This window comes from Trichosurus vulpecula, chromosome 5, assembly GCF_011100635.1.
Source record: "Trichosurus vulpecula isolate mTriVul1 chromosome 5, mTriVul1.pri, whole genome shotgun sequence".
NCBI classification, from domain to species: domain Eukaryota; kingdom Metazoa; phylum Chordata; class Mammalia; order Diprotodontia; family Phalangeridae; genus Trichosurus; species Trichosurus vulpecula.
The window spans coordinates 277,759,730-277,780,616 of NC_050577.1; the positions used below are offsets into that span (position 1 = coordinate 277,759,730).

At 37.4% G+C, this 20,887-nt stretch overlaps 1 protein-coding gene across 1 annotated transcript in view; it reads left to right on the top strand.

Moving 5' to 3' along the window:
- SENP1 (SUMO specific peptidase 1) overlaps positions 1-20,887 on the top strand; it is a 77,387-nt gene that overhangs the window by 20,563 nt on the left and 35,937 nt on the right. The window contains exons 5-6 of the mRNA XM_036760435.1: positions 6,393-6,546; positions 16,775-16,946. Coding sequence (XP_036616330.1) covers positions 6,393-6,546; positions 16,775-16,946 — 326 coding nt within the window. The remainder of the gene's footprint in view (positions 1-6,392; positions 6,547-16,774; positions 16,947-20,887) is intronic.

Here is a 20,887-nt window from a genome sequence, read left to right on the forward strand (position 1 = left end):
TTGCAGGCCCAGCACTCTATCCACTGTGCTACCAAATTATTTGGATACTTTTCTTCTAATCTGTCCTCCTATTTTGCAGTTACATTTTTATGTGGGGAGAACAGCAGTGGCAGTTGAAAAAAAAATTATAGTTGGTTTGTTTTTGGTGATGTACAGAGAACGTGGCATTGTTCTAAAACTCAGTGTTTGGCCTGTTGGAATCTATATAATGCTCTTTGAGAAACTGTAGTTGTGCTTTAAAAGGTTCAACTTTGCAATGGGAATCTCCAAAAAATCCTTTAAAACTCCGGTGAAAGAGGACTGCAAATAAATGGGGATAATTAAACATAAACATTGATACTTTACTTGGATCCAAGCTTGTTCGTTGACACATTAGCCATAAATTCCTTCTAGCACCTGTCATAGCTATTCCTTTTTGTTCATTATACATTCCATGGTTGGCAAGTGCCTACATTCTTCTGAGCTGTCCTTATTTCCTGACCTGTCAGCTTATGTTCTGCCTTCCATCTAACTGCTATAGAGGAGAGGTATACTAAGAATATTGAGAAGTAGCATGATCGAGTGGAGAGTCATTGACCTGTAAATTGGGCTCTATAGAGGTTAGAGCACTGAACTAGAAATCAGGAGCTTCATATTCTAGTTCTGAGCCTGCCATTAATCTGAAATGTGACATTGGGCAAATCATGTAACCTATTTGGTTAATTTAGGCAAAAAGACGAGGTTAAATCAGATGATCTCTAAGGTCTCTTCCAACTCTGAAATTCTAATTTTTCCCTGTCCTACTGACTCCCCAATCAGTAAAGGATTTGTGTGATTGATGTTTCCATTTGAATCCAAGATCTATTTCTTCATAACTTTCTCATACCCACTTGCTTTTTTGTATAATCTTGCTTGTTGACTGTGTATACATTTTAAATTTTCTCCTTCAATCTACCCACGTCCAGTCCATTGTATGTTTTGCTGGATTTTTTGTTTGTTTGTTTTTACAGGTTCTTATTTAAACAATTACTACCCTAGTCACCTTGGCCTTGCATCTTGCCAGTTGATTGGACCAAATGGAGATTCTTGGTTTCTCTGTCCTGTTGTCATGACTACATACTGATACTTGCTTCTTCTCTGATTCTGAGATTCTTTCCTTGCTTTTCATCACATGAAACATTCCATCTCCCAGTTCTCAGCATTTTCACTGGCTCTCTCCCATGTTTAGAATGCTCTCCCTACTCATCTCTGGCTTTTCTCCATCTTCTGGCTTTCCTGGCTTCTTTCAAGTCCAAATTACAATCCCACCTTCTGCTGGAAGCCTTTCCCAATCCCTCTTAATGCTAGTGCTTTTACTCTGCTAATTATCTCCAGTTTATCCTGCAAATATCTTGTTTGTACATGCAGCCGTTTACACGTTACCCTGTTGGACTGTGAACTTCTTGTGAAGAGGCACTGGGTGGTTTTTTTTGTTTATTTATTTTTTCTTGTTTGTTTTTGTTTTTTGTCTTTCTTTGTATCTCCTGCATTTAATATAATGCCTGGCACATAGTAGGTGCTTAATAAATGTTTGTTGACTGGCTGAAATATAAATATAGTTGGGTAAGCTGGGAACCCTGGAGTCATAAGTCTCTTTAGTAAGTCATAGAGAATTTATGCTTGTCTTCTTGAATCAAGTTTTTAAAAATCTTATTCTCTATCAATTTGAGACTAATATTTTAAAAAGAGAAACAATATGGTGCAATGGATAGATAATTGGCCTTGGAGCCAAGAAGACCTAGATTCAAGTTCTTTCTCTGACACGTACTGGCTATCTGACCCTGGGTAATCTCAGTTCTCTAGGTCTCTTCAGACCATAAATGGCAGAAGAAGGTGCCAGACACCTGCTTTGGTAGAGGGGGGAACCTCACTCAGGAATTCCCTATACCAGTGAACTCACAGGTCTAGTCCCTCTTCTATCCTGTTTACCTGCTTCTGAGCTCTTGATGAACAAAACAAAAGGATATTCTTTTATTTATTTATTTATTTTTAGTTTCCCACACACGGTTCTACATAATTTTGAGTTCCAGATTTTCTCCCCTCCCTCCCCCCTCCCTTCCCAAGACGGCACGGAATCTCTCATAACTACCATGTATAACTTCGCATTGAATTAATTTATACACTAGTCAAGTTGCGGAGAAGAATCACGATCAATGGAATGAATCATGAGAAAGAAGAAACAGAACCAAAAAAAAAAAAACAAAGCCAAAAACAAAAACAAAAGAGAAGCAAAAAAGGCGAGCATGTAGTGCGCCTCAACCTGTATTCAAACTTCACAGTTCTTTCTCTGGATGAAGATAGCATTCTCCATCATGAGTCCCCTGGAGTTGTCCTTGCACCTTAGGTTGCTGAGAAGAGTGAAGTATGTCAGGGTTGGTCCTCACGGAATTCATATATCTGTGGCTGTGCACAACGTTCTAATGGCTCTGCTCCGCTCACTCAGCATTATGTCGTGTAGGTTTTTCCAGGTTGTTACAAAGTCTGCATCATCCCCATTTCTTGTGGCACAATAGTATTCCATCACCTTCATATACCACAGCTTGTTCAGCCATTCCCCAATTGATGGGCATCCCTTTGATTTCCAATTCTTGGCTACCACAAAAAGAGCTGCTATAAATATCCTTGTACATATGGGTCCTTTTCCCGCTTGTGTGATTTCTTTGGGATACAACCCTAGAAGTGGTATTGCTGGGTCAAAGGGTATGAACATATCTATAGCCCTTTGGGCATAGTTCCAAACTGCTCTCCAAAATGGCTGGATCAGCTCACAACTCCACCAGCAATGCAACAATGTTCCAATTTCCCCACATCCTTTCCAGCATTTATCATTTTCCTGTTTTGTTATTTTAGCCAATCTGACAGGAGAGATGTGGTATCTAAGAGTTGTTTTGATTTGCATTTCTCTAATCAGTAGTGATCCAGAGCATTTTTTCATATGCCTATAGATAGCTTTAATTTCTTCCTCTGAAAACTGCCTGTTCATATCAAAAGGATATTCTTGATAGCAGGAAAATAATAACATTGTTTCAGTCTTAGGGTCGGCTATGGATGTCTAATTTGGACTCATAAATCACTTTAAGTTTGGTTAAGACCACAAATGAGAAGGAAGACAAAATTTTTTTGTTCTAAACAAAGAAAGATAACTTAGAATGAAAATGATTTAATTTGCACATATGCCTTAGAGCTACAGGATTTTGCTCTGAAGGTATATTAACCTTTTAGGCTCTCAAGGTAACATTTACTAAGATGAGATCATTTGCTTTTAAAGAATAATTCTGAACTTAAATAAAATTAGCATTTCCATAGGTGTGAAACAGAACATAAATTTCATGAAACTATGAATTTCTATTACATGTAGCTTGATTTTCTTTTTTAGGTATATAATAAATTTGACATGTATCTTTCAGCGCTCTCCCCCTTGTCTGTAATTCCTTCTGTTTCTTCTGTTTAAAAAAATGCTTCAATGACCTTTTCTTTATTATTCTTAAGTCTTGCAAAGATTTTGTATAAATTGTTCTCCTGGTTCTGCTCACTTCACTTTGCACTTGTTCATACAAGCCTTCCTGGTTTCTCTGAAAACCATCCCCTTTGTCATTTTCTTGTGATGCAGTATACTACATTCCATTACATTCATATGTCAAAATGTGTTCAGCCATTTTCCCATTTGAAAGGCACCCATTTTGTTATCATTTTTTTTTCCTAGCAAAAAGAACTGCTATATTTTTTCATGTATGGTTCCTTTACCTCTTGTTTTGATCTCTTCGTAGTATATGCCTAGTGGTAGAGTCCCTGGGTCAAAGAGTACACATAGATTAGTGACTACTTGGATACTATTTTGTTGCAGTAGTTTTTAAGTGGCTACTAAACTTAGTGCACCTCCAAAAAAGGGAGCCATTGATGCTCACCTCTTTGGCAAGTTATTGCTTAATGTGTAACCTTAATTATGACATTTACGACTCTTGACTTCTCAGTAATGCCAGAATCCCAGATCAAACCCTTCTAGGCCGAATGTCTGTGATGCTCCCTGGTGGACCTTGTCTGACTTTGCTTGATCGCTTCAACAGCTGAAGAGAATTCTATGATTTCACTGAGACCCTGATAAAACCAGCTAATTCTGGATGTGATGACTCCCTGGTATCATGTTCTTTGAGGCTGAATCTTCTATCACATACCATTGTGAAGGTCACTGTGCATCAGCCCTGGTCTCAAATTTCATGCCTGTCAGGATAATTTGGATTTCTTGACAGACTTATTCCTCAAATAGACATCAGTACTTAGAGACTATTTTTTGGTTAGATTTAAACAGAAGAGTGTCAGGGATGAAGGTCCTTACTTGTACTATGCACTTTAGGATTTGATTTTTACGGCATTGTTTATGAGACTTCTCTTATTTTGGCTTTGTACGAAGATAACACCAACAGATGAATGTAGTTGTTAGGAAAATATATTGGAGATTTCTTTAACACAGAGAGCAAAAATATTATAATCAGATTTTGAAGTCATGTTACAGCAAATTTCTTGTCAAGATTGATTGATAAAATATTTTGTGCTAATCTAAATAGTTTTTAAAAAAGGTTCTGTGAAAGAAAATTTTGGATTTGTGAATAGGTTTAGAAAATGAGTCAATAATAATCATTTTGATATTTCCCTTCTATAAGATCATATAATTTAGAGCTAGTATGGGCCTTAAAGATTATCTCATCTACCGTCCCTGATTTGCAGATGAGGAAACTGAGACCCAGGGCACTTAAATGCCTGACCTAAAGTCACACAGATACTAAATACCCGAGCTGGGATCTGAGTCTAGGTCTTCTGACTCCAAATCCATGCCTCTTTCATAACCAACACAGTGGAGGCCACCATAGTTGAATAGAAGGGAAAATTTTCTATCAGCTAATTTTGTTGGATGAGGATCATAGGTTTATTTAGTCTTATCTCAAAGGACCAAGTGTCAATTGGTACACATTTTAAAAACACTTTTACTATAATTTTTCTTTTCTGTGTAAAGATAAATACAGATAATTTTAAACAGATGTTATAATTTTACTTTGAAAGAATTTTCCATTCCACTATCTCTATTTTCTTTACCTTATGAATAAAAAAATGTGCTCCTCAATTGATGCAGTTTTGTCCTTAGACAATAATAGCTAATAATGTCGTTAAAGTCGTTTTTCAGTCACATCCAACTCTTCATGACCCCATTTGGTATTTTCTTGGCAAGGATACTGGAGTGGTTTGCCATTACCTTCTCCAGCTCATTTTCCAGATGAGGAAACTGAGGCAAACAGGGTGAAGTGACTTGGCCAGGGTCACAGAGCTAGTAAGTGTCTGAGGCCAGATTTGAACTCAGTAAGAGGCATCTTCCTGACTCCAGGCCAAGCACTCTATCCACTGTGCCACCTAGCTGCCCCTATGGCTAACATTAATAGAGTGCTTACTTTGTGCCAAGTACTGTGCTAAATGATTTACAATTGTTATCTCATTTGATCCTCACAACAACCCCAGGAGATAGGTGCTATTATCATCTTGATTTTACAGATGAGGAAACTGAAGCAAACAGATTAAGTGAGGTTAAGTGACTTGCCCATAGTCACATAGCTAGTAAATGTCTGAGGCTGGACTTGAACTTGAGTCTTCCCTATTTCAGGACTGATATTCTCTCTACTGCTTCATCTTGTTGCTCCTAATTCTACTCCTTCTAGGACTAGAGTGGGAAGGGACCGCAGAGGTCATCTAGTCTCAGCCCTTCATTTTGCAGAGAAAAAAAGTGACTTACTTAGTAAATGACTGCAGAGGTGGGATTTCAGAGCCGTTGCTCTTTTCGATTCACAAGTCAGAGAAATTGGTGTCAATGATTAGCAGTCTTCAGAGTGATACAGCTATTAGTCGTGTGCCTCAGCAGGTTGTAGAGGAGCAGTAGTAGGTCTCCAATGCAAGTGATAGGTCATTTCTGTTGTACAATAGCCAGAGTTTAGCTTTGCTTTAGAGAGTGTTTAGCAGACCATCTCTTTATAGAAGGTCCTTGGTTGGAGAAGACAGTGCCTGACAAAAACGGAAATGGCACCAGCTGCTCATTAAGTACCTCATGTTTTTCGTTTTACTTAAAATTCTCCTTAGATCTTTACCTACTTGCAAGGTGTAGTTGGGGTAAATTATTGACTTTGTTTGGACATCCCAGGATTAATCTTTATCAAGTTTTAGGTTAGCAAGACTAAGAATCAGCTGTAGTTTACAGAAGTAAACATTGCTAGCATTTGAGACTCGATTTCTTGAGATACGTGATTTGCCGCATTGCTTGGAACGTTGACATGATTGCAGTTTATACAGAATACCAGGTATGGTTTTTTATGATATACATACTTTTTCTCTTTTAGATAGCCCTTCCTCAGACAGTTTTCTGGTTGGGCCAAGAACATTTGGTCAGAGTGTGAATGGCCACTGGAGAAATTCCACCCCTGTACCAAGTTCAGCTTTACAGAAACCCAGAATCAGCCGAAGTCTTTACCATGACACCCGAAAGGCCTCCAGGTCGGTATGCTATTCACTAAGACTCTACTTTCAGTCCTACCTCAGATTCGGAAGAATGTTCATACAAAGTAGCTATTGTGACTTTTTAGAAGGACAGAATTTTTGGAGTCTAGAGTTGAAACAAATCTATTCTTAAATTTCATATAATTAGAATTACTTTTTATTAAGTTTGGTGAAGGCTAAACCTTATCAGCCTTAGGTATGAAAGGGTTAGGGGAAACCTTATTGATGGCACATAAGTGTATGAGAGTTCTTTTAGGATTAATGTGATTACTTCGGATACTGACCAAAGTTGGTCTCTGTGGTTCTTGTAGTAGAGAAATGTAACAGCAGTGCTACTTGCTGCTACTGTGGCTATGTAAGACCAGTAACACCAGCACACAGGAGGCGGCTAGCGCAGGTTCTTTGGTCTACTTTTCTAAGGAAAGCGACTTTAAGGGGTTTACAATCTCACTTCAATTAAACGTATTTATATCATTCACTTAGTTCAGGGGAAAAAGTCAGCACCTTGAACTTTGGAGAAAACACAAACAGGAATTACAAGCAGAAATTACGTAAACAGCAAAATAACACAAATCAGCAGACAGGCTTCTAGCCATCTGTCCAAGACACTGCATGCATAGTTACTTGAGAGAGAAGCACCAACATCTGGGTTTTTCAAAGCCAGGGGCCTGCAAAGGTTATCCAGAATCTAGTCTAGTCAGATCACATGACACTCTCCCAGTGAGTGAACCCCAAGCAAAATGCTAACCTCAGAGTATATATATACTTCTTTAGGGTCAGAGGGCATTACAACCATGAGGCTCAAACCCATGTGACCTAGGCCGTCCCATGACTTAAGCAGATCATCAAAGACTTTTGTTCCAGTTGAAGACTTTTGATTGAAAAAAGGCAAGACTCAAAGGCACTTGATTCCCTTAGTGCTGAGAAGCACTCCAAAACAAAAGACAATGAAAAGTCCCATTTGCCATTACAAGAAATCAGTACTTTTTGCAAGTTCCTTTCTCGTATGTGTCCAGTTGGTACTTTACTTGATTTAAACAACTTGACCTTGTTTAGAACAGAGGTTCTGATGCTCACCTGATAGTTTATAGGAAGATATCTTTGACAGCTATAGAGAATAGCTTTATCCTAGTTAGCAATTATATTGAAAGTTACCAAAATTTTTTTTAATAATATTTTTTCTCAATTACATGTCAAGACAATTTTTAGCATTCATCTTTACAAGACTTTAAGTTTCAAATTTTTCTCCCTCCCTCCTTCCTTCCCCTCCCCCCTCTTCCAAAAATGGTAAGCAATTTGACATAGGTTATACATGTGCTATCATGTAAAACATTTCCATATTAGTCATAGTTGTGAAAGAAGAAAAACATGAAAAGGGAAAAAACACAAAAAAGAATAAAGTAAGTGAAAAAATATGCTTTGATCTGCATTCAGAGTCCGTCTGTTCTTTATCCGGATGTGGATAGCATTTTCCTTTGTGAGTTCTTTGTATTTTTCTTGGATCATTGTGTTACTCAGACAAGCTGAGTCATTCATAATTTATCATCACACAGTGTTGCTGTTACTGTGTACAGTATTTTCCTGATTCTCCTCATTTCACTTTGCATCAGTTCATACAAGCTTTTCCAAATTTTTCTGAAATCTGCTTACTCATCATTTCTTATTGCACAATAATGTTCTATTACATTCATATACCACAGCCTGTTCAGCCATTCTCCAATTGATGGGCATCTCCTCAATTTCCAATATTTTGCCACCACAAAAAGGGCTGCTGTAAATATTTTTGTACATGTAGGTCCTTTTCCCTTTTTTATGATCTCTTTGGGATACAGACCTAGTAGTGGTGTTATTGGTTCAAACGGTATGCACTGTTTGGTTGCCCTTTGGGCATAGCTCCAAATTTCTCTCCAGAATGGTTGGATCAGTTCACAGCTCCACCAGCAGTGCATCAGTTTCCCAATTTTCCAACATCCTCTCCAACATTTATCATTTTCCTTTTTTGTCATATTAGCCAATCTGATAGGTCTGAGCTGGTAACTCGGAGTTGTTTTAATTTGCTTTTCTCTAATCAATAGCGATTTAGAGCACTTCTTCATGTGCCTATAGATAGCTTTGATTTCTATATCCGGAAACTTCCTGTTCATATCCTTTGACCATTTATCAATTGGAGAATGGCTTGTATTCTTATAAATTTGTCTTAGTTCTCTATACGTTTGAGAAATGAGGGCTTTATTAGGGACACTTGCTGTAAAGGTTGTTTCCCAACTTTCTGCTTTCCTTGTACTCTTGGTTGCACTGGTTTTGTTTAAAAACTTTTAATTTTAATTAATCAAAATTATCTATTTTGTAATGCTCCCTATCTCTTGTTTGGTCAAGAATTCTTCCTTTCCCCATGGATCTGACAGGTAGACTATTCCTTGCTTCTCTCATTTGCTTATGGTATCCCCCTTTGTGTCTGAATCAGGCACCCATTTTGACCTTATCTTGGTATATATTGTGAGACGTTGGTCTATATCTAGTTTGCATCCTATTGTTTTCCCGTTTTTCCAGAAGTTTTTATCAAATAGTAAGTTCTTATCCCAAAGACTGGGGTCTTTGGGTTTATCAAACACTAGGTTACTGTGGTCATTTCCTGCTGTGTCTTGTGTACATAATCTATTCCACTGATCCACCACTCTATTTTTTAGCCAGATAGTTTTGATGATTACTGCTTTATAATATAGTTTGAGATCTGGTATTGCTAGACCACCTTCCTTTGTATTTTTTTTTCATTAATTTCCTTGATATTCTTGATGAATTTTGTTGTTATTTTTTCTAATTCTATCAAATTTTTTTTGATAGTTTGATTAGTATGGCACTGAATAAGTAAACTAGTTTAGGCAGAATTGTCATTTTTATTATATTGACTCAACCTACCCACGAGCAATTGATATTTTTCCAGTTGTTTAGATCTGACTTCATTTGTGGGAAAAGTGTTCTGTAATTGTGTTCATATAGTTTCTGGGTTTATCTTGTCAGGTAGACCCCTGAGTATTTTATATTGTTCACAGTTATTTTAAATAGAATTTCTCTTTCTATCTCTTGTTGCTGGGCTTTGTTGGTCACATAAAGAAATGCTGATGATTTCTGTGGGTTTATCTTATATATTACAACTTTGCTAAAGTTGTTAATTATTTCATTTAGTTTCTTAGTTGACTCTCTAGGGTTCTCCAAGTATACCATTATATCATCTGCAAAGGGTGATTGTTTTGTTTACATTGCCTACTCTGATTCCTTTGATTTCTTTTTCTTATTGCTGTAGCTAACATTTTTAGTACTGTATTGAATAATAGTGGTGATAATGGGCATCCTTGCTTTACTCATCATCTCATTGGAAAGGCTTCTAGCTTATTCCCATTACAGATAATGCTTGCTGATGATTTTGGATAGATACTGCTTAATATTTTAAGAAATGCTCCCTTTTCATATGCTCTCTATTGTTTTTAATAAGGATAAACTTTTTCAGCATCTATTGAGATAAAATCATGATTTCTTTTGGTTTTGTCATTGATATGGTCAGTTATGTTGATAGTTTTCCTAATATTGAACCAACCCTGCATTCCTGGTATAAATCCCACCTGGTCATAATGTATATTCCTTGAGATATATTACTGTAATCACCTTGATGGTATTTTGTTCAAATTTTTTGCATCAATATTCATTGATCTATAATCTTCTTTCTCCCTTGGTTTGGGTATCAGCACCATATTTGTGTCATAAAGGGAGTTTGGTAGTACTCTTTAGCTTGTTTTTCCAAATATTTTATATAATATTGGAATTAATTATTCTTTGGATATTTAGTGGGATTCACTTGTGAACCCATCTGGCCCTAAGGATTTTTTCTTAGGGAGTTCATCAATGGTTTGTTCAATTTCTTTTTCTAAGATGGGGTTATTTAGGCATTCTATTTCCCAATCTGTTAGTCTGAGTAATTTATATTTTCATAAATATTCATTGATTTCACTCACATTGTCAGATTTATTGGCATATAATTGAGCAAGAGATTTTCCAGTGATTGCTTTCATTTCTTCTTCATTGGTGGTGATTTCACCTTATTCAATTTTTTACTTTCAGTATTATTAATCTCACCTTTGAGTTTCACAATTTCCAATTTGGTGCTTAATTGGGGATTTTTAATTTGTTCCTTTTTTGTTTGTTTTTCAGTTGTATGCCCAATTCACTGATCTGTTCTTTTTCTATTTTGTTGATGTAAGAATTTAGAGAAATAAATTTTCCCCTAAGTACTACTTTGACTGCATCCCATAAATTTTGGTATGTTGTCTCATTGTTGTCATTCTCTTTAATGAAATTATTGATTATTTCTATGATGTATTCTTTAACCCACTTATTCTTTAGGATTAGATGATTTAGTTTCCAATTACTTTTTAATCTACCTTTCCACTACCCTTTGTTGAATGTAATTTTCATTGCAGTATGATCCAAAAAGAATATTTAATATTTATACCTTTCTACATTGGATTTTGAGGTCTTTATGCCCTGATACATGGTCAGTTTTTGTGTAGGTGCCATGTGCTGCTGAGAAAAAGGTATATTTCATTCTCTTCCCATTTAGTTTTCTCCAAAGGCCTGTCATATCTAACTTTTCTGATATTCTATTTACTTTCTTAGTTTCTTTCTTGTTGATTTTTAAAAATTTTTTTTTCTTGTTGATTTTTTTGGTTGGATTTATCAAGTTCTGAGAGGGGACAGTTGAGGTCTCTGACTAGTATAGTTTTGCTGTCTATTTCTTCCTATAACTCACTTAATTTCTCCTTTAAGAATTTGGATGGTATATGTTTGGTGCTTGTATGTTTGGTATTGATATTGCTTCGTTGTCTGTGGTACCTTTTAGCAAGATGTAATTTCGTTCCTTATCTTTTTGAAATTAGGTCTATTTTTGCTTTTACTTTTTCTGAGATCAGGATTGCTACCCCTGCTTTTTTTTTTTTTACTTAAGCCAAAGCATAAGAGATTCTGCTCCAACCCTTTACCTTTACTCTTTGTGTGTCTCTCTGCTCCAGGTGTGTTTCTTGTAAACATCGTATTGTAAGATTCTGGTTTTTGATTCGCTCTGCTATCTGCTTCTGTTTTATGGGAGAGTTCATCACATTCACAGTTATGATTACTAACTGTGTATTTCCCTCTATCCTATTTTTCCTCCTAATTGTCCTCTCTTTGCTTTCACACTTTCCCTCCTCACCAGTGTTTTACTTCTACCACCATCAGGGGATGAACTGCTCTCCCTTCTGTCAAACCCCTCCCTCCCCTTCTCCCCTCCCAAATACCTTCCCTCTCCACCCCACCCTTTACTTGCTTTCCTCCCCTCCTACTTCCCTGTTGGGCAAGATAGATTTCTGTATTCTACTGATTGTGTATATGATTCCCTCTTTGAGCCAGTACTGATGAGAGTAAGGTTCAAGCAATGGCCATAGCTCACCTTCCCATCTTCCCTTCCACTGTAATAGGTCTTTTAAGCCTCTTCATGTGAAATAATTTACCCCATTCTACCTCTCCCTTCCTTCTGCACTCAATATACTCCTCTTTTTTATCCCTTAATTATTATTTTATATCATTCTCTCAAATTTACCTTATATCTGTACCCTCTGTCTATATATATTACATTACAAGTATCATCTTCCCATGTAGGCATGTAAACAGTTTTTAGCTCTATTAAATCCCTTATGCTTCCTTTACTCTTTTTACCTTTTATGCTTCTCTTGGGTCTTGATATTGGAGATCAGATTTTTGGTTTCATTCTGATCTTCTCCTTATAAAAGCTTGAAATCCTTCTATTTCATTGAATGACCGTTTTTTCCCTTGATGTATTATGCTTAATTTTGTGGGATAAATGATTCTTGGTTGTAGTCCTAGCTTCTTTGCCTTCCAGAATATCATATTCTATGATCTTTTAATGTTGCAGCTGCTAAGTCCTATATAATCCTGATTGTGGCTTCCGGATATTTGAATTGTTTCTTTCTGGCCACTTGCAGTATTTTTTCCTTGACCTGATGGTTCTGAATTTTGGCCATAATATTCCTTGAAGTTTTTATTTTGAGATCTCTTTCCTGAGGTGATTGGTGAATTCTTTCAGTGCCTGTTCTCCCTCTGGTTTTAGTATATCAGGGCAGTTTTGCTTGATAATTTCTTGAAAGATGCTGTCCAGGTCCTCCTTTTGATTATGGCTTTCAGGTGATCCAATGATTCTGAGATTTTCTCTCCTGGGTCTGTTTTCTAGGTCAAGGGTTTTTCCCATGCGGTATTTTACATTTTCTTCTGTTTTTTCATTCTTTTTAATTTTGTTTGATTGTTCTTGATGTCTCATAGAGTCATTAGCTTCCACTTCCCCAATGCTACTTTCTTTTCTATTTGGCCACTTGTACTTTTTAAGGAGTTGTTTTCTTCAGTGGATTTTGTATCTCCTTTTCCATTTAGCCAATTCTACTTTTTAAGAAGTTGCTTTCTTTTTTCAAGCTGTTGACTCTTTTGTCATAATTCCTTTGCATCCTTCTCGTTTCTTTTCCCAATTTTTCTTCTGCCTCTCTTATATGATTTTTAAGCTCCTTTTTGAGCTCTTCCCTGAGTTCTTTTTAGGCTTGAGACCACTTCCTGCTTTTTTGGGGGATTTTGCCTAAAGGTGTTTTGACATCGTTGTCTTCTGAATTTGTGTCTTGATCTTCCTTGTCACCATAATAGCTTTCTATAGTCAGATTCTTTTTTTGTTCTTTTTTGCTCATCAGTTTTGGCCTTTTTCTTTCTTTAAAGTTTGAGTTCTGCTTCCAGGGTGGAAGGGGCACTGTTTTAGGCTTCTTGTGGCTGCAGGCTCTGGCTATTTACCTGGTGCTGTGCTGATGTTGCCTGGAGGCCCGTGGGGGACTCTTCTGCTATGGTGGGGTGGGGGTGGCTGGTGCTGTTGGAGGCTGTAGGGATCTGGCAGCTTACCTGGTGCTAAGCTGGGATTCCAGTGTTGATATCTGGTGTGTGCTGAGTCTGGTGGGGGTGTTTCTGCATTTCCCCGGGGACACACTAAAGCATATGGTAGTTCTCATAGCTGGTGTCTGCCTGTTCCCTTAGCTGTGCTGAGGTACATGTGGGGTCCTGTTGACCTGCTCTACCATAGTGGGGCTCAGGATCTCTCAGTGGTTTGCTGAGGTGGGGCTTGCTGCTGGCTTGCTGGGACACTTCCTGTCCTGGACTGTGTTCCCCCTTTACCTGATTGAGACCTTTCCTGCCCATTTTCCCAAGTTTCTTGGGCTTAAAGATTGTTTCACCCCATCTTTTTGCTGGTTCTCCTCTTCCAGGATTTGTTTGGGTGAGCTATTTTATGGTTGTTTCGAGGTGAATATGGGAGAGTTACAGCAGTTTACTGCCTAATCTTCCATCTTGCCTCCCAAAAGTCTGTATATCAAAAAAAATTTTTAATAGAAAAATTCATGGACCCCCAATTTAGAACCCTTGCTCTAAAGCTATTAATAAATTTTTGATCTTCTTTATTTTTAATAATTTATTTTTAATTTTTAACATTCATTTTCATGTGAGTTTTGAATTCTCTCCACCCTCTCCTTCCTATCTTTTCAAAAAAAATCATCTCATTTCCCAATGTATCCCTCCCTCACCCAGAGAGCCATCCCTTATAACAGAATAAAAAAGAGGAAAAATTGACAGTGCAGCAAAACTAATCAATACATCAATCAGGTCTGATGGAATGTGTGTGTGTGTGTGTGTGTGTGTGTGTGTGTGTGTGTGTGTGTGTGTGTGTTTTACATAGTTCTCTACCTCTGAAAAGAAGGGAGAAAGGTACATTCTCATACTTCTTCTTCAAGTCATGCTTGATCATTATTAATATACAGTGTTCAGTTTCAAATAGTGTTGTTGTTTCCATTTATATTTCTGTAGTCATTATGTGAATTATTTTCCTGGTTCTGTTTATTTCACTTAATATCAATTCATATGTCTTCCAATGATTCCCTATAGTCTCTCTATAGTTATTGTTTTTTATGGTATGGTAATATGCCGTGACGTTCATGTACCATGTGTAGCAATTCCTCAGTTCATCAGGATGGACTTTGTTTCAAGTTCTTTACAATCATTAGAAATGGCACTATAAATATCTTGGTGTTTATCGAAGTTTTCTTTTTAATCTTTGACCTTCTTTGGAGATAAAGCACTGAGATCTCTGGGTCAAAGGGTATGGACATTTTCATGACATTATTAACATACTTCTACATTCTTTCTAGAATGGTAGGACCAATGCATAGCTCCACCAATAGTTGCTTTAGTGTATGCCTTTTCTTTCCACAATATCTTCAGTGTTAATTCTTCCCATGTTTTCTCATCTTTGCCAGTTTGCTTTGTGTGAGCTAAAATCTCAAAGTTATTTTGTTGTGTTTCTTTTATTTGTGTTTTGGAGCAGTCTTTCATATGATTGTTAGTAGTTTGCAATTCACCTTTTTAGAACTGTCTTCTCAACTTTGACAGTTTATTCAATGGAGAATTGCTTAATTAAAACGATTTTTCCCCCAGGTGTAGTGTGGCATCTTCTGAAATTTTGCTTTGATGATGGACCTTTGTGTGATGACAAAATAATTCTGCCTTCTTGTTGTGCAGGGTTGTACTTGATTAGCCTTGGTGGCCATTCATCTATAAACTACTTTTTCTGTGAAATATTCTTTAACTTTAGAGCAAATAATAAATAACAAATAGAAAAATCTTACAAATTGATATAATTTGAAGACCCTCATATATTCACTAGGGTACACATTTTACCCTAACTTTGCTACCTGTTCCCATTCTGTTCTGGCTTAACAATATCCATATCTCTCTGTGTGGAAATGTTAGTATTTTTCTGAAGCAGCAATACTGGAGTTCTTCTAAGTTCACCTATCCCTTCCCTCCCCTACCTCCCCTCGTTACTCTTCCATACCCTCAACATTGATTACCATGAGGAGTTGACAAAGAAATGAGATAGTGTATTTCAAATTTCTTTACTCTTGTTTCCTGATTTTTTCAGATCCAGCCTGATTTCCCTTAGACCAGGGGAATCAGTGTACTGATTTAAAGAATAAGTTTCATGTTAACTCTGATGCTATGCTAATTGTGATTTAGTCAGATGTGTAGCCTTTTTCTGAGCTCTTAGCTAATGGGCAGGCATCTTACATTTATAGGATGAAAACAGATGAGAAAGAGCACGTAGAAACATTGACTCAGTCTTGTAAATAAGGCTTGATTGATTGTGCCCACAAAGATGTTTTATTTAGTTCAGCTCTCTCTGGGCAGGACAAAGAATATAAACTATTCTTTCTTACTTGACCTTCTTTGGGATTGACAAGTGCTGAATTCTAGTTTGACAAGGATTTTCTTTAGATGGGAGATGGTTGAAAGCATTAAATCTGTGACTTGAGGAACATTGGCTGTATCAGAATAGTTACTTAAATGGAGTGAATAATGAGATGAGAGAGAATGACAGTGATACTAGGAAATACAGCTGTTTGTTTTTGAGGAAGGCTTGGGTGCCCTCTGGTGTTACTTCTCAGGAAATTTTTGCAGTTCTGTTCTCCATCCAAGTTGTAATGCTGGATCAGAAGATTATAAATCTACAGCTGGAAGGGACTCAGAGATCATCTAGACTAATTCCCTCATTGTACAGATGAAAAACCTGAGACCCACGGCAGTTAAATGAATTGCCCAAGATCATGCAGATTGTAAGATCCAGAGATGAGATTTGAAGTCAGGTCATCCTGACTTTATAGTCGGTGCTCCTCAGCCATCTTGTCCAACCTCCTCGTTTTCCAGATGAAGAAACTAAACCTCTGGCACTTATGTTAAACACACAAGGTTTTTGAACAATTTGAACAAGACCACACAAGTAGTAATTGGAAGAGCTGGGATTAGAATCTAGGTCTTTAGATTTTTCCATTTTGTTGCCTTCATCCTTCATTTATCCAAAAAATTTAGGTATAGAGTGGGGTGGTCATGAAGAAATATGTGTATGTACATGTGTGTACGTGTATATGCTTAAGTGCGATCTATCTAGCCACTTCCCAAGCATATGATGGATATGGTTCATTTCTTTCAGGTAGAGAAATCAATACCATTCCATTTAGTTGAAATATGTTCTTTCCAAGAGAAGCCATTAATGTTACTTTTTGTAATTGTCAACTAATTTTTTTGTCACAATTTCTTTTCACAGTGGAATGTCAAACACTTTTGTTGGAAAGTCAAACCATCACTGTCATATGACTGCATATGAAAAAACCTTTCCTATTAAGCCTGTTACAAGTCCATCATGGAGTGGTTCATGTCGTCGTAATCTTTTAAGCCCAAAGAAAACCCAGAGGCGATATATTAGTACAGCAGAAGAGGTAAGAAAAGCTTTTGGTATTCAAAGCTATGATCTCTTCCCTCTCTCAGCTCTCTGATAGCCCATTCTGTCTTTGTTTCTCATCATTTGTGTTTTTCTAATTTTATTCTTATTTTTCATGTCTTTTGTTTTGAAATGACATTCATTTCTGAATCTTCCCTCCCCTCCCTTTCATAGTGAATCCTTTCTTATAGTAAAAATGATGGGAAAATATCAGTTCAGTAAAACCAGCTAATAAATCATCTGTGTCTGACAGTATATATAATATTCTACACCTAGCCCCCCACCTCTTGACCCCCACTGGGTTCAAACTTGGTCATTATAACTACCCTTGTTCAGTTTAGTTTTCTTTTGTTCTTTCCATTTACATCGTTGTTCTCTTATGTATTGTTTTTCTGGTTCTGCTTACTTCATTCTGTATCAGTTCATATAAGTCTTTGTCTTTCTCTGAATTCTTCATATTCGTCATTTCTTACAACGTGGTCATTGTATTATATTCATTTATCTCAATTTATTTGACCAGTCTCCAGTTAAAGGGCATTGACTTTGTTTCCACAAAAGTGCTGCAAGAATAATTTGGCTCATCTGAGACTGTTGTTTCTGTAAGAATATATGCCTAGCAGTAAAATTTCTGGGCCAAAGATTATGGACATTTTAGTGACTTTCTTAGCATCATTCCATTATTTCTTTTCAGAATGGTTAGAACAATTCACAACTCCACCAACAGTGTATCAGTGTGTTTGTGTTCTGCAGCCCTTCCAGTATTGGCCATTTCTCTCTCTTTTTCATCTTTGCCAGTTTGCTGGGTGTAGGTTTTGTTTTATATTTCTCTTACTAGTGATTTAGGTCAATATGATTGTCAGTAGTTTGAAATTCTTCTTTTGAAAACTTTTTGCTTCAGTCTTGGGGAAGTTCAGATAAGTTTATTGTCATTTCCCAAGTCAGTAGTTCTTTTGTAAAGCACTTTGCATACCTAGGTTTTTAATAAACTTGTCTTGAAGAAAGAAAATTTTTTTTCCAGTCATAGTTATGAAAGGTACTTAATCTCATTCCACCTTTCTAGCCTTCCTGTGTTTCTCCTATCTAGTCACCACCTCAGCTGCCATTCACACTTTCTGAAGAAATCAAGGAGGAATTTTGGATGGGTCCTTATCTTCTCTGTTGCCCCCATTTCTTTTGTGTTCTTGGATGACGGATGACTGAATTTTCTCTTATCACTTGAGCAGTGTTCCGTCACTTCCCTTCCCTCATTTAGGATCTTACTTTAACCTTGCTTCCTTTGAAACCTAATAGACTAAGTGAGTTAGATGTCATCTCTGTTAAATGACTTTCACTCTCCATCCATCTCTAAAAAACTCAACATAAAGAATAAGAAAAGTGAAATCCAGTAGTCGTGCTCCCTCAGCCCCTTCTTCCCCGCAAAAGGGGAAGGGATATGTATGTGTTATGTTTGTGTGTCATCATACTTGAGAGTTAGAACCTTTTGTGACCATGGACTGTTAGGCTTCTTTGGATGTTGTAAGTATCCTGTTCAGCATTCAATTCTTTATGAACATTCAGCAAATGTTAAATACCAAAAGCCTGTGATAATGATTTGGTTATCAAATGCATAAAAGGAGTTGACAGATACTTATTGAATACTTACTGTGTGCAAAGCTATGTGTTAGACCTTTATAAAGATATATAAGGTATGAAGATATGTAAAGTATGTTTGTATGTTTTCACATACATTATCTTGTATAATCCTCATGACAACTTCTTGAGGTAGACAGGATAGGTATTATCCTAATTTTTCAGATGAAGAATTGAAATTGAGACCAGTTAAGGGATTTACTCCAGGTCACACAGCGTGGTTTAGTGGAAAGAGTTCTTGACTGTCTTTCTCAAGACCTGAGTTCGAATCTTGCGTCCTGTACTTATTTGGGTAGTAACTTGGTGTATTGGTAATTAAGGTGGGCTTTTAACACTTATTTAATCAAGTGCCCTTGAAGAGTTTGGCTTTGTTTCTTTGATCAAATTAGGAGTCTTCAATGACCTCCTTGCCTCAAAGGAAAGCCTAGTTTACTTGGGTTTGAGTCACATATTTGTGAGATCAGAAGCTTTTAGGTCACGTGGGTGAGTTGCATGTGTGACTCACCGTTGACCCTGAACAAGGTTTATACCCAGAGGTTGGCGATCTCCTTTGGAGCTTTCATCTGCTGGAAGAGTGGCATGTGACTCTGGGCCAGCCGTTGTTTAAGAGCTCTCCAGCTCGTGAACCCAGATGTTGATGCTTTCCTGGTAACTATGAATTGTGATTTGGTCTGTTTATATTGTCTCTGTTTGTAATTTGTTTGTATTTGCTCTGAAGTTCAGGTTGCTGGCTTTTCCTCCTGAACTAAGTGAATGGTATTTGTATGTTGGATTAAGCTAATATTGTTAACCCCTTAACGTTACTTTCCTTAGTGAAGCAGATCAAAAGAACCTGTGTTAGCAGCATTCTTGTTGGGTTTCTGTTGGTCTTTTAGCCCCCACAATAGCTGCTAGCCAAATTGTTGCTACACTTTGAACAAGTCATTTAATAGTAGTTATGTGAGAAAACCACTAGTCTTTTGACTCCTTTCGCTTTGCTACATTGCCTTACATTCTCTGGAGCACGGACCCTGCCCTCAAAGATCTAACTGGAAAGATAAGTCAAAAATAAGGGAAAAGTTAGTGACAAAAGATGTCACAAAACAAAACATGATTAATTTGCCAAATCATTGGTTATAAATGGTGTGATTTCTGTTGGTTCCTCTCTAAAAACAGGAGGAAATCAGGAGAGACAGTATAGAAGGAGTAGAGTGTCAGAACAGTCAATCAATCAGTAAACATTTATTAAGTACCTACTATGTTCTGGGCACTGTGCTAAGCTCTGGGGATATAAAAAATGGAGAAGGTAATATCTGCCCTCAGGGAGATCACAGTCTAATGAGGGGAGGGGTGTGTGATAAATAAATATATACAAAGAAGCTATATACAGGATAAATAGGAAATAATTAGCAGAGGGAAAACACTAGAATTAAGAGAGGTTTGGAAAGGCTTCCTATAGAAGATGGGATTTTGTTCAGTTGTTTCCAGTCACATCTGACTCTTCGTGACCCCATTTGGGGTTTCCTTGGCAAAGATACTGGAATGGTTTGCCATTTCCTTGTCCTATTCATTTTATAGATGAGGAAAACAAGACAAACAGGGTTAGTTAAGTGACTTGCCCAGGGTCATACAGCTATTAAGTGTCTGAGGCCAGCTTTGAACTCAGGAAGATGAGTTTTCCTGACTTCAGGCCCAGTGCTATATCCACTGCACCACCTAGGAAGCCAGTAGGTAGAAATGAAGAGGGAGAGCATTCCAGGACATAGATGACAGTCAGAGAAAATGCCTGGAGCTGAGAAATGGAGTGTCTTGTTTGTGGAACAGTGAGGAGATCAGTATCATTGGATTGAAGAGTCGATAAATACCTGGTGGGGAGGAAAGTGTAAGAAGACTGGAAAGGTAGGGGAGGACTAGGTTATGAAGGGCTTTGAATGATAAACAGAGGAGTTTATAGTTGATGCTGCGGAGAGTAGGGAGCCACTGGAGTTTATTGAATAGTGGGTAACGTGGTTGGACTTGAGCTTTGGGAAACCCAGTTTAGTGGCTGACATGGACTTGAGTAATGAGAGACTTGAAACAGGCAGATCCACCAGCAGGCTATTGTAATAGTTCAAGTGGGAGGTGATGAGGGCCTGCACTAGAGTGGTGGCAGTATCAGAGGAGAGAAGGGACCAAATAGGAAAGATACTGCAGAGGTGAAATCAGCAGGCGTTGGCAGTAGATTGAAGTGGGATGGTTGGGATGAGGAGTCCAGGGTGACTCCTGGGTTGTGAGCCTGGGAGGAAGATGATGCCCTTTACAATAATAGGGAAGATAGGAGGAGAAAAGGTT